This window comes from Lepisma saccharinum, chromosome 19 (assembly GCF_977018435.1).
Source record: "Lepisma saccharinum chromosome 19, izLepSacc3.1, whole genome shotgun sequence".
In the NCBI taxonomy this organism is placed as follows: domain Eukaryota; kingdom Metazoa; phylum Arthropoda; class Insecta; order Zygentoma; family Lepismatidae; genus Lepisma; species Lepisma saccharinum.
In genome coordinates, this window is record NC_139247.1 from 62035303 (window position 1) to 62049949 (window position 14647).

The following is a 14647-nucleotide window of genomic DNA, read 5'->3' on the forward strand; positions in this document are numbered from 1 at the left end:
TATTTTTCAGATTTTTTTAAAAATTATGAATCCCAAATATCATCAGGTAATTCAAATTCATCATTGTTTTCACAAAGTCTCTTGATGTTTTCTGTTACTTTAAATTTTAAAGATGGTGGCTTACTCCATTTGTGAAAAAGAAAACTCCATACTGGATCTATGTTACCATTTTCATTATTTAATTTATTCCAGTGTTCTTCTGCAATGAATGAAGCTTCCCAGACATTCAACTCTGTGTTTCCCATTAATCTTTTTAAAACCCTTCTCTTTTTAATCAAATGCTTCTCTTTGATGATATGAGTTGACAAACCTGTTCTTGGGTTTATATTTATAATGTCCAAATCGTGTTCGTGCCATCTTATTGCCATTTTCCTTGCTGTTTGTCCACATAATCCTTTGAACATGAACAACTTATATTATATATTCCTGTGGTTTCCACATCTGGTAGAGAGTTTCTCATTTTGAATTCATTAAATGTACATTCCAAACTTCTTGGTGATTTAAAAACAATTTTGAAATTAAAACTTCTAAAAATTTTTGCAATTTTAACTGAGAATCCCTTGTGGAATGGAATGCACACAAATTTCTTTTCAACAGATTTTTCATCTTTGTCTGTATTTCTCTTTTCCTTTAGTTTTCTTGCAACTTGTTTTTTTATTTGGTTTATTCTGTTAGTGTGAAAGCCATTTTCTTTTGCTATATTAAAAAGTCTTTCTTCTTTATTTTTGATATCCTCATTATTAGAACATAGTCTTTGTGCTCTCAGGAAAAAATTTAAAAATATGTTATCTATTGTTATACACGAATGTTCTGATTTGGCATGGATGTATTTTCCCCCCGTTAATTTTTTCTTATGGACTGATTTGAATTGTTGAGTCAGTTGTCTTAATTTGCAGATCAAGGAAAGAAATTACATTGTTATTCATGGGTTCGCAAGTGAATTTTATGCGACAATGTGATTCATTTAACAATTTAAATACGTCCATGATGGTGTTCTCATTTTTAGCAATAATTAGCACATCATCTACATATCTGATGTAGAGCTTGATATCCGCACCTATCGCATTAACAATTGGAGATTCTATGTAATGAAGAAAAATGCTGGAGAGATTCCGGATACTGGGTTTCCCATTGATAGACCATTACTTTGCTGATAGATTTTGCCATCAAATATAAAGTAATTGTAATTTGCACATACAGTAAACCATCGAACCATTTCCCATGATTCTACTTGGTTAACCTTCATCTCAATAAGCCATCTGTGTAATGAATCTGTGGCACTTTCTATTGGGACACTAGGATATAAATTTTCAACATCAAAACTTGCAATACGATACTCATTATTCCAAACAATATTTTTTAGTTTCTGTTTCACTTCGTATGTATTTTTAAATCACCAAGAAGTTTGGAATGTACATTTAATGAATTCAAAATGAGAAACTCTACCAGATGTGGAAACCACAGGAATATATAATATAAGTTGTTCATGTTCAAAGGATTATGTGGACAAACAGCAAGGAAAATGGCAATAAGATGGCACGAACACGATTTGGACATTATAAATATAAACCCAAGAACAGGTTTGTCAACTCATATCATCGAAGAGAAGCATTTGATTAAAAAGAGAAGGGTTTTAAAAAGGTTAACGGGAAACACAGAGTTGAATGTCTGGGAAGCTTCATTCATTGCAGAAGAACACTGGAATAAATTAAATAATGAAAATGGTAACATAGATCCAGTATGGAGTTTCCTTTTTCACAAATGAAGTAAACCACCATCTTTAAAATTTAATGTAACAGAAAACATCAAGAGACTTTGTGAAAACAATGATGAATTTGAATTACCTGATGATATTTGGGATTCATAATTTTTAAAAAAATCTGAAAAATAAAAGACTGTTTTTTTTAGTTAGGTTGCCATATTACAACAATGTAACATTGACAACATCCATTATATAAGGGATTCTTTTTGTTTAAAAAATTACTAACCATTGTTATAACTGTATCTTTAGTCAAAATGAAAATAAATGTCTGATGAAAGGAGTGTGTGTTCTCCTGAAATGTAACAAAGAAAAACTGTTTTCTTATGCTTGTAATAACCGTAAACTACAGGAAAATAAGTCTCCACCAACATTGATACACTTTTCCCATCAACTTTATCAGTCCCTCAAAATCTGTTGCATAAAAGTCTTTGGGCTGCTGTCCCAGCCACAGTCGCACCTGACGTTCAACATCATCATCATTGTGAAACGTTTGCCGCCACCGTGCACACACTTTTCGGAAATTCAAACTATCATGCATTATGCTGTAGGGCAAATCATCAAAACCATGAGAACAACCTACTGAAGTTGCTATGCTGGCTATCGTCTCACCTGTCAGTTCGAATCATCTCCTCCACCCGTACCAGCTCCACGAGCACGATTGCAGTCTTTAAATTGAGATTTCCATGCGTGTATCTACTATGTAGCGACTGCTAACTGAATATCAAGCTGGACTGTGCTGCCACCTAATGACACCTTTAGAAACTAACTATTATTTTCAGCTAACCCACACCAGTTTGTTATCTATTTACTGGCTTCCCCTCATATTTTGTAGAAAAATCACTAAATATATTCTAAAAATCTGATGCATCTTGGAAAAATGCAAAACTTTAATTTATCACAAGTTCTAACAGTACCAGGTTTCCTGACAAACAAACTGATCACAAGAGAGGATGCCTAAATTTAGGAAGGGGTGTTTCTTGATTATCATTGCAGAGGGGGAGGGGGTAGCAAGCCTGGTTGATAAAATCAAGTCTAACTGAAAAAAAAAAAAAACATATTTTGTGTAAACCTCTGTGGTGCAGTTGTCAGATTAGTGAGCTATGATTCCGTAGACCCTTGGTTCGAATCCTGGGTAACAGACACATCTGTGTTCCATCATGCATTTAATCAAATCAACATTAATCTCATCTTGTATCTAAAGATATCTGTTTGGCGGTTAAGCGAAGATAGGTAATTAACTCTGATAAACTTACTTTTCATTTTTCTGCGTATATTTCTTTCGCGATTGAAATTTACGCAGAAAAATGAAAAATAAGTTTATCAGAGTTAATTAATCTCATCGTTTAATCATTTGAAAGGTAAGAAACCTTTATTACCAAATCTTTAACTATGTTTACAGAAACGTGGAAACTTTGAGGTAGTAATAAGATTTTTTTTTTATAAAAAATTGTGTCTCCAATACAGTCAACTAAAATATGCAACTTGAATATTCAAATATACTACTATCAGGAAAAATTATATTTCAATTTAACGAAATATATTTTTAAGCATAACCCGAAAAAGCCCACACAGGGTTGGGTTTTCAAAAAAAAATAAAAAAATAGGGAATCTTGCTCCAAAGAAGACAATTAACTAGAAGGAAATGTTTTCAGAAAACTACGCACCTCAATGACTGAAGAACAGCATTCATAAAGCATGTGTTACCTAGATTTCTCAACCCTACCACCTTCTTCTCTTTCTGCTTGGAATTTTCATCCTTTGAACCTTTTCTTCTCTTGCTCTGTCTGTTTTCCGTACTTCCCTCATCAGGAGAATGTGACCTTGAAGGAAACAAGAAAAACTAATTAAATGAAAACATTTTAACATTTAGTAAATCAAAAATCCACGTCAAATTAGCACAAAGCATGGATGGTTCAATACAAAGATTTTGCAGATAGCATTAAATTAGCAATATAAAATTTATCAATAACTTATATTCTATTGATGTGACAAAATTACAAATGTTTGAGGTGAAGCATTTATGCTCCAAATGAGTAGTGCATTGGAGGCAAAACTTTATGTTGCTGCATTCTACATTCTTTCCTCATGGTGCCAATTGGTAAAATGTTATAAAAATTGAACCAATTTTATATTCTCAGCTTTTAACCCAAGGCGCTACAGCCCTCGAAGGGCCTTGGACTATCTCCCGACTGCCAGTCTCCCTCCCACAATCCTACCTACAGGTGTGCTTCAACCGGTAATGGAGTGACATCGAACCCTCAGCCGTTATACAGGGTGGCTACTCTACACCAATGATAAAATTCCCAGTTTTCAAGGTCAAATTTCCCGAAATGCAAGGGTACAAGCAGCCTTCACAAAATTATTCACGCCCCATCCTGACCCACTAGTATTTATTTATGGTGCCCTTACTGCTATCAGTAAATATAACATGAGACACTAAAAGAACCATTATGTGCACGTTGTCTCGACAGAAATATAAGTTCCCAGACATTTTCTCTATTTCAACCTTATGTACTACCACCTCTCAGCAAACACACACATACACATGCAAATATATTAACAATATAAAGGATCTGTGGGAATCCAATGTACCCAAAAAGTCTAATTCAATTCAATTAAACTGTATATATATTTAAAATATTTAATTTAAGGCGGGGAGTTTGCATTTGCCATTTCACACACAAGAGACTCTAAATATATCTACAAACACAAGTCACAAATGTCAAGGGATATACAAATCTACTAAAAATATTGTTAATTGTATGAGAATTTCAAACTCAAATTTACCTAATCAGCTTCAAAATATCTTATCTTGCAATAATATTCCATCTGTCAGATAGATTGTTCTACAAAGGATACTAACAAATCAAACGGACTGAGATAATTCTCTTAGGGTATTTATAAATATGTATAAATTCAATTGAATTTGGATTAATAAAAGTTTTTCACATCTACGGAGAATTCACATATAATTCCCGGAGACAATAATTCATGCAGAATTCCTGGAATTCCCAGTGAGTAGTCACCCTTATAGGAGATATCAGAGATCGGGTTACGTTACTCACTCGTAGCTCCCCAATTTCCTCACGATGGTGGGTTGCCACCGGTCCTATGCACAGGCCAAGAACCTCAGACTGAAATCATGCCATCCTGCAGTTGGAGCTCAAAGACTGCACTGCCACGGAGGAGGACGAAGTTGCACTTTATTTTGTTAAATTTAAAAACATAATATATTTTAAACGTTTACCTCTTCCTTGATCTTGGTCTCAAGATTCTGACGTTCTCTTGAATTTCCTTAGTAATGGAATCAGACTTCCATGATGAGGTGTCATCAGCAGGACAATCGTTATCACCATTTGTCACGACATCCATTTCCTTTGCATGCTCCAAAAATGCCTGACGCATGTTCTGTAGATGTCCTATTACTGTGTCATTGACTACAAACTCATCACATGTGTAACTGAAAAAAAAATAATCTTCTTAAAATCAAACTAGCACAACATGCAGGCAGGAAGTCTTCAGTAGGCTATACTTAGTACAAGGAATCTGTGGAGCAAGGTTAAACATAACGGTAGAGAATGGGAGAAAGTGAGTGGGCGTGGCAAAGCAGTGCATGCTGCTGCAAATGGCTGGTAACTGTATAGATGTTTTTTTACAAGGTCCACGGGAGGATGAGGAAAGTTTTGAAATGGGTGTCAATCAACATGTATGTATCAATGCTTGAAATATGTACAGTGTGTGTATGTCATAGGAATAGTGTACATGTACCGACTAGGGATAGCCACGAAATCCAGATAACAGATATCCAGGTTTCAATTATCCGATATCCATTTTGGATGCAATGGATAATCCAGATATCCAGATGAAGGATTTGTAGAAAATCCATACAGTGAAATACGAAAATGACAAAAGAATATGGGGATAGCCTGTAAAAAGGATAAACGATAAAGCAGTCTGGATAAAATATCTTGACATTTCAGGTAATCTGGAAAATTTGGATAATTCAAATAGGATATTCAGTATCTGGATATTTGAAATTCAGATAAAAAATTATAGATTATCTGGAAAAAATTTTATCAGCATTTGGCCATTTCTAGTTCAAAATTCATACCATTATGGAAGTTGTAAAGTGATCAAGCACATTTACCTGCTGGAAGTGTGTTTATATACAGCGGGTGTCAAAATGTGAAGAACAAAGTGATAACGATAAACCATGGTCAAATAGGATACAATACATTATTATGATATATTTCACATCCAGTTACCAGACACTTCTTCATTGTAAAATTCAAATTGGTAGTCAATAGAATCATTACCAGCCAGGAAGTGTCTGTAATTGTACATACACATGCTCAAGAAAGCCAGATAACAGGGAAATAGGGCTTTGATGTGCTGAGATGAAGGATTATGTGCCGAGGATTTTAGTTTTTTGTGTGGTTCTAAGTCAAATATCAAAATGCTTCACTGAATCTGTTTTACATGACTGACAAAGGTGGATGTTACAACTACTGAAACTGTTGAGAAATTTGATTAGAACCACATTAATATATGCATAACCAGGGGTAGACAAAACTAAAAATAAATCAGGAGAGAACCTTTTTTTTTCAAATGCAGGCTAAGGAAGCCATGAATCCAAATGAGCTATGAAATGTAATTTTAAAACATTTATCAAATAATACAAGATTGAATTTAAAGTAAGGCAGATCCGATACCAATGCCAATGTATCAGTATCGAATAGTATCGGTTGGAATTTATTTATTTATAAAATTTTCATGGAGTCCATATATCCTGGAGATTATGCAAAATTCGATGTCTCCTTGTACCAGTTTTGCGTGAATAAAATTAATTTTGTGATGACATAACAGGTAATTTAATATTCTAATGTAATTTTTGTGTATCTTAAAGCCAAAATTTTGATCAATTGATGCATATAATTAAGAGTGGAATACTTGCACACTATTGTTAATGAATATTTTGAATAAATTACAATTTTTAAGTATCGGTATAGGTGGAAATCCGTTAGAGAAATATTGGTTTCTGTTCAAAGCAGTATCAGCTCAGCCCTAATTTAAAGTTATTAATTCTTGCACCAAAGTGGCCTTCCTAGAGAAAGCTCAACTGGTAACAGCATGACTAAACATTCAATACAATCTAATATGTGGCACAGACTACCGTATCACAGATTTTAAAATTTGGCTAGCTACAGTGCAAAAATTTACAATGGCATGTTTATCATTCTGAATTTAATGATACAGAAAACACATACTGTACTCATTATTAAAATAAAAAGGTACTGGAAATTTCCTTAACCAAACTCGAAATACTATAGAGGAGAATTTTGTAGAACTGAATTTAAAAATTCAGGTGAAATGGCAAGTGGGCACTCTGTATTATTCTACCTCTGTGCATAACAAAGTTGAAACACAAATTATAGGATGGTGCCCTTCTTGATGACACCCAAATGTCAATCTCTCTTCCACGTGGTACAAATCACAGCCAGGATAATCCTCTTTGGGGCTTGTGTTGCCAATATGTTTTTGTGACTGTCTCTTCATCCATCATATCACCACACATTCCCATTAGCCAAAAGTGGCAGAAATGTGTCAAAATAAACTAAACAAATTATAGCAAAAAAAAACTTAATTAGGATAAAAATAATATGAAATTTGAATGGCAAGATGATCGTTTCCATGTTTGCTTCCAATTGGAATTCCTGTGCAATAAATATAATTTACAAATATAACATTTCAATGAATTTCCTTGGAACGTTACAGTGGACTGATGTGTGTATGAAATATTTAACCTAAGCATCAAGTAACATTCGGATCTCTACAGCCAAATTGGGGAACTATAGAGCAACCACAAGGAAAAAAAAAACCTTGGACGAAAAGTCCCTGCACAGCTTTCCCTTCTTCCGTTCAGCTCGGGCCATAAGAAAGCATGGTTCACTCTCCCCCTCACCTCCACAAAGGAGTACAGTGCATAGGAATCGTGGGTCTGTGCAGGTTTCTTTGCTTGTGGTTCCACTATAACACTCCCTTCTTTCAAAAAGTTTCAAGTGCATGTTTTTACAAATATAAATTTAAATCACAAATTATGGTGAAGTGCTAACATTAAGGAAAAAATGTTTCTAAACCTAGATGTGAAAGTAAATGAGATCGGATAATTTCAACCCCTAAACCACCAAAACCTGCAAATGTCACCCACCACTCCCTGGAAAATATATGCTAGTCCAAAATCACATATTCACACAAAATTTCTTTTCAGATTGATTACTATAAGGGACTCAAAAAATGACTTGCTTGTGCTCCCCCCTGAAAATGCATGAAGAAAACTGTGGCAAAACAATTTGTGAACTACAAATATGCTGAATCCTACACAAACAATACACTTTACTTGGTTAAATATTTTGCATGGTAAATTTCTTATATCGGACAAACGGATTTCTTCAAATTTACAGGAGAAATTACTTACCGAATGCAGTTTCTTTATACTTCTGGAAGTTCGGGGAAGTGTTTTCTCGCATCGTTCATTGAATTTTGCCGGTAATCATCTATTTTTCGATATAAATTTGTGACCAATGCACGAAAGCTGTTGCATCCATTTCCTTCCAGCCGGATGTTGCCTGTGTGTGATGATGTAATCACGGTCAATGCCCGTCAGTCTTTCCAAACACATGTTTTTTGTAACTGAAGAAGGTACGTTTCCGCAAATGGTTTGTGGGGCTATGTGTCAAAGGTTTGTGAGGCTATGTGTCAAAGGTTTGTGAGGCTATGTGTCAAAGGTTTGTGAGGCTATGTGTCAATGGTTCGTGGGGCTGTGTCAATGGTTCGTGGGGCTATGTGTCAATGGTTCATGGGGCTATGCGAGAATGGTGTGTGAGGCTATGCATTTCTTTTCTAAACCAATTTTTAACTATTGTAACCTGAACGTGACCCAACCTAACCTTACCGGAAATGGTTTGTGGGGCTACGTAGGCATTTTTAAGTGCAATGGGGTGGAAACACTGCATGCAGAGTATGGTAGTGAAACTGTGACCGCCATTTTGCATGTTACCGAAGGCAAAAAGAAAACTTTCTCGATATGTCGCAAATAGAGCTTATTTCCGTGAAATAAGCGAAATGCCACCTTCAACAATGTTTCTCAATGCAGAATATGTAAGTACGAATATTCAAATTAAATGAACTAGCAAATTTCAGCCGTTTGTCCGATATAAGAAATTTACCTTTTGCATTCACAAAGAATAATACAATAAAGTAAAAATCTTTATTGCTGTCAAATTTAAAATGGTAAAATGTTATTGAAGAGGGGGAAAAAAGTTAAAGATTATTACCAGAAGACTGCCAGACTCTCACAATCTAAGCAAACTCTATGTTCAGCATGCTCTTCCCAATGTGCCTTGGCATGACCATTAATATATCGTCCACAGTTGACTACTCCACAGTGTAAACACATCCATGGGCTTTGTGTTGCTGAGCAAACTGTAATTAGGAAAATGTTATGTAACAACACAATGCTATCAAGGATACACAACACACATTCACTAAATGTAAAGGATATTGCTAGATGTCTATCAGTATTTTCAAAATAATAATAATACATTTCAGTCAAAGGTAAAGTGCTCCCCTGTGCTTAGCACCACGCCATGAAAGTGTATAGGGGTGTGGGGGTAACGCCCAACACTTTCTTGATCCGGTCTTGAGTGGGGGTGATGTGATCAGCATCACGCCCCTGACTGCCTTTACCCCCCAGGGTTTCCTCCAGGTACCCATGTCATTCGACGCTGGGTGGGCGCCAGAGCTGCTTCCAACGTTAGAAAAGTTCCCGGATTTGAACTGGCCGGGGATCGAACCTGGGACCTTGAGCATGGTAGTCAGATGCATTACCGACTGAGCCACCTGTGATATTTTTCCTAACATGTAGCAGACCTAATTGCAATTTCAGACACACAAAATAATAACAATAATAATAATTTACAGAAGATAGCTATCTTCAACAACTCAATATTTGAAGATTCATTCCAGTTTCCCAGCTTTCAGACTGGTGAAATCTGGGCTTGCTTCAGTCATCCTTATGAAAGAATTTCATGTTTTGAAAGCAAAACCGAGCATTATTACAAAAATGTTTGAATAAAATGGGCACTTTTTCCTAAAAAGTGTCCCTTGAGGGTTAGTTTGAGTATATTACATTCTAAAATTCATCACAGCACATCTGTATGTGCTTGCACACATCTGAATAAAATACAGGGATGTATGGAAACAACTAGTCTAATTTTGCTTTCGAACACTAAATAACCAGCATATGTAAGAGAAGATGTAAACTAAACAACATACACCCAGGATAAAATGGAATGATTTGATCATATGAGACTAAAAGATCAGTTAATATTGAGAAACACATGAGAAATTTTACGATTATTACAGTACTAGTATTCACATAATTTTGACTACTGCATATGCTGGCATTTAGGCAATTAAAATTTAAACTGTTTCAAATTCAAAGATTTGGATGATATGTTGAAATGACTTAGTCACTTAAAAACACAAGGAGAAAATTAGTTGAATTTCATAATCTCACAAATGGATGAGTTATTTGCTAATGCTGTTGTAATGTTGATCCTTACAGTTAAATTTCCAAATATAGTGGTAGGATTGTGTGCATTCAATTGTGTGGTGGCATAACAAAACTTTATATGTTTATTTTTTATCCTGAACTATCCTAAATGCATGTTCTTCATTAACTACAGTTATAAATATTTTACTTGACTATTAGAAATTAAATACATCATTAGCGCCAAAAAAAAATTAACTGTTATTATATCAGGTCTTTTGGTATCACTATAGTGGAATTTACATATTATGTATAACATTGACCAATATTTTGAAACATTTACAAGAAACATTATAAAATATTTTATTATAAACTTGCAATATTGTAACCTTTTTTGGATGGATGAAAAGATTATGTACTTTTTTTCCCCTATGTCAATTTATCTCGATTTTTAGTGTTAACAAAACGAAAACAAGATCTTCAAACCATTTTACGCATTTCATGCATCATACTATCGGGCAAAATTCAAGGACAAGAAAAAAAAATCATCCCGTCAGCTCACGAAATGTCTCCCCCTATTTTGGGCACGGACTTTCAAAAATCGCATTATGGATTCCTTCATGCTCAAAACGAACTAGCAGATCGCAGCGCTAACTTCCGAATATTACATACACAGGCATAAAACCACTTTCCGACTTTAATTCTTCTTATACGTCTTAATTTAACTTCTACCAAAAAATAATAAACGTACTAATATTTTTTTCATCCTGGTCTTCGGTACGGTAACAACCCTAGTCAATTTTTAAAAAAAGTACTTCGCGTGTTAAGATTTTAAAAAATATCTTGAAGGAGTTATTAGTTTTACAAAATAATACCAGTAAAAAACTTCAAAAAATTATTTCTCTATAATACTCTAAATAATTCCTACCTGAACATTGCCATTCCTTTGTGATTTTCTCCTGATGAGGTACCCTGTCTATTCTAACGCTTTCTGCAAGATGAGGGCATTCCATGCTGTTTATCAATTCGCAACGTATTTGCAATAAAATATATTGTGGTGTTTATCTTTACTTTTTCAAAATAACGCAAATAAGTGGCCACATCCCTTATAAGACTTTCATCGACACCACAAAAATTTTCACTTTCCGTTTTCGTACATCTGCGATTACAACCTTCACCGAATTGGGAGCCACTTCACTACTACAGAATCCGGTTTGTATCCCTGCGCGAAGGTTCGCTTTACGCAAAATTCATGTTCAAGTAATATTGGCTAGTGAGTGCGTTCATCAATAATTTCAAAATCAGAAATACACGTGCTTCTCGATGCAATCATAGCAAAGAAGAGATTTAAAGCAGAGACAGCATATAAGATAATTTTACAGGGTAGCACTTGCGTCAAATATCTGCGAATTTGCTTTTTTGTTATCACTTGTCATTGACAGGGGGACAGCTGATGGGATTTTAATGGTAGCGGCGCGGTGCGGAGATTGTGTATTCTACAGCCCAATACAGCGGACTAGAGCGACTATTCTATAAAATTATATTATATTAATGTTTTTTAAAAGATTAGCGTTTTCCAATTGGCACTCCTTGTGATTAATAAAAACTTCAATTATAATGAATCCGCTAATAACACTCCCCTATGATCTTCAAGGATGACGATCGCCTGAAGAGATTTACGTGCCTTAACAGTTTAATGACATTTTCGTGCCGCCTTGGTGGCCGAGTGGTCGGCATCGAAGGTTTCGGGTATTGATTGATTTGGTTTTATTTTACTTCGCTTTTTCTGACACTTTTTGGCCAATCGCGAAGATGAGGATGAGTGATATGATGCAATTGATGAAAGGACACTCGCAAAGAACCCGGGAGCCGGCATAGTAGCGCTGTGCTATATAATAACTCCGCCGGCGTAGGTTTCTGGCAAGGAATATAGACTTACAAATCCTCTTCATCATCACGATCCAAACACGTAGCCAGGGGGAGGGCTAAAGGGGCTGAAGCCCGAAATCCTACAAATATCTATGAGGATTAAACATCTTGTATAATAATGTGTAATAGAAGGTGGTGCAAATGTCATCATCCTATTTAAACTGATCTTTATTTTGACATCTTGTTGTTTACATCAGTAGTGTTTTGTCAGTTAAATAGAAGATACTATCGAAATTTATTGTGTGCGAAAATTAATAAGTATACCCCACATGAACGTGGAAAAATTGTGACAATATTTTTAAGGAATATAATCTATCAGTAATCTTGGAACAACCAGAATTTTCCCTATCGTCCAGCACCTACACCGCAATGAAGTCACTGGTTTATGTGAATAAGCCAGAGACGTTACAGCAACTAATGGACAATATTCAGCATGAAACTGAAAACATTTCCTCGCAGATTCTTTCCAACACCATGGAAAACGCAGTAAAAAGAGCCCAAATTTGCATCAATTCGAATGGTGGTCATTATTGGATGTTATTTTTAAAAATTGAGGACAGAAAACGTACAAGTATCAATAAAAGTTTATCACGAAAAAAAATACTTTGTTCAATTTAAAACCCAAGAGGCTAAGAAAATCAGGTGATGACTTTTGCGCCACCTTGTATATTGAGAAATTCATCTTCAAGGCTCCTAGCCAGCGATGTGCGTCTACGCGTAAACAACGATTGTCTACATTCTACGTGTAGACAATGTAGACTATGTAATCAACGTAATCAACGTAGACAACATGGCGCTCGGCGTTCTCCGTTCAAGGCACGCGCATCCTTCTACAAGCAGCAACAAGCATCAGCAGGTGGAAATAGAAAGCGTGAAGTATTCCACTGTTCAGAAATAGTGTTGTAAGTATTTATTTACGTTCAAACAATTCATTAGGTATTAACTGAACCGCAACATACCCAAAGAAATGCGATGTCCGTAGAATGACAAGATTTGTTTTACTTCTATTTCCCCCATTTCACACGTGAAAAAATCTGCTTTAAAGACACATGCACTTTCCTAAGCAGTAATAAGACAAAAACTATATTTTTATAACCTTCCCCTTTTGTCAGTGTAAAAAATAATGTCAGTTTCCGCTATGGCTATCATTTGTTTCTCTTCCGGTAGTCCCTTTTCCCCTCGTTTCTGAAAATTCGATAACTTTGATTACGTCGGATGGTCTTAAGTTGGTTTGGTTTGAGTTGATGTTTTAAGTCCACTTTGTGCACAGTAAGGCTAATCGGTACTGGACCTACAGTTTAAAGTGGAATCTGAACCCCTATGTGCCTACACCGGGTATCGAACCCGGAACCCCGTTGAAGGCAACGCCGCTACCACTGCTCCATCGGGGAGGCCCAGATTATCGACATGTTTGAAGAAAAAAATACTTTCTCTTTCAAAGACCACTGGGATTTCTTTCTTACCTGTTGTTTGCATTGTCTACAGTAGACTATGTAAACTATAAGCCAATGTAATCTTCGTGTAGATTACGCGTAGACAACGCATGTAGACGTAAACTTATAGTCTACGGTACATCAATATTCACCTTGGATGGCGGCTGCTGATAAGATTTGATTTGATTTATTTTATTTTACTTTGCGTTTTGTGCCTCTTGGCTAATTTGCGAAGATGAGGATGAGTGATGAAATTGATGAATGGACATTCAAAACAACAATGCCGGAGCGGGATTCGAACCCGGGACCCTTGGTGTCGCAGCGCGATGTGCCAAACATTCAGCCACAGGGTCCGGCCTGCTGATAAGGGATGAGCTGAGTCCCTCCCTAAATAAAATCCTGGCTACGAGCCTGTCACGATCAGTGATTTTTCCGCACATCCAATTTTTTTGGACACCCCCCCTAAAATTGTTCACAAATGAACAATTTATGGTCGTTTTGGCTCTGAATGTTCCTTTAAACTCCCTAAAATCGACAATAAAGAGGCATCCCCAGATGGAAAATTCTGGACAAACGCCTGGTCACGATCAGCCGAAAGTGGAAGAAAAGCGACGTAAAATTAGATATGAATGAAACTCTACCTAAAATTGTATATTTTAAATGTTTTTATTTTCTGATTTGATTAAAGTATTTTTTAAAGTAAACATTTCTCCATTAAATACTAAAAATTAACACTTTTTAAAATGAAAATTCAACAAAATGTATAGGTTGGGTGGGAGAGGGTGGGGAGTGTTCACCTTAAAATAGCCCACCGACAGACTGGGAGCAATATTATGTGCTGGCATCATGATAACCCGGTTTACTTTATAAAATGGCAAACATAAAATAGATTCGTGTTCGTATGTTTGCTTTCAAGCCGTTTGCCAGAATTTCGTTGCGGGGGGGGGAAGGGTATCCAATATCAGCAGCCGC

The 14647-nt window shown here is 35.7% G+C and overlaps 1 protein-coding gene across 1 annotated transcript in view; it reads right to left on the minus strand.

The window, feature by feature from the left end:
* LOC146003176 (ubiquitin carboxyl-terminal hydrolase 3-like) overlaps positions 1 to 11532 on the minus strand; it is a 30430-nt gene extending 18898 nt beyond the window's left edge. Inside the window, exons 1-4 of the mRNA XM_083141361.1 lie at positions 11242 to 11532; positions 9097 to 9244; positions 5010 to 5222; positions 3427 to 3582 (exon numbers count right to left, since the gene is read on the minus strand). Of these exons, the coding sequence (XP_082997487.1) occupies positions 3427 to 3582; positions 5010 to 5222; positions 9097 to 9244; positions 11242 to 11326 (602 nt within the window). The 5' untranslated portion in view covers positions 11327 to 11532. The remainder of the gene's footprint in view (positions 1 to 3426; positions 3583 to 5009; positions 5223 to 9096; positions 9245 to 11241) is intronic.
* Between the last annotated feature and the right edge of the window lie 3115 nt (positions 11533 to 14647).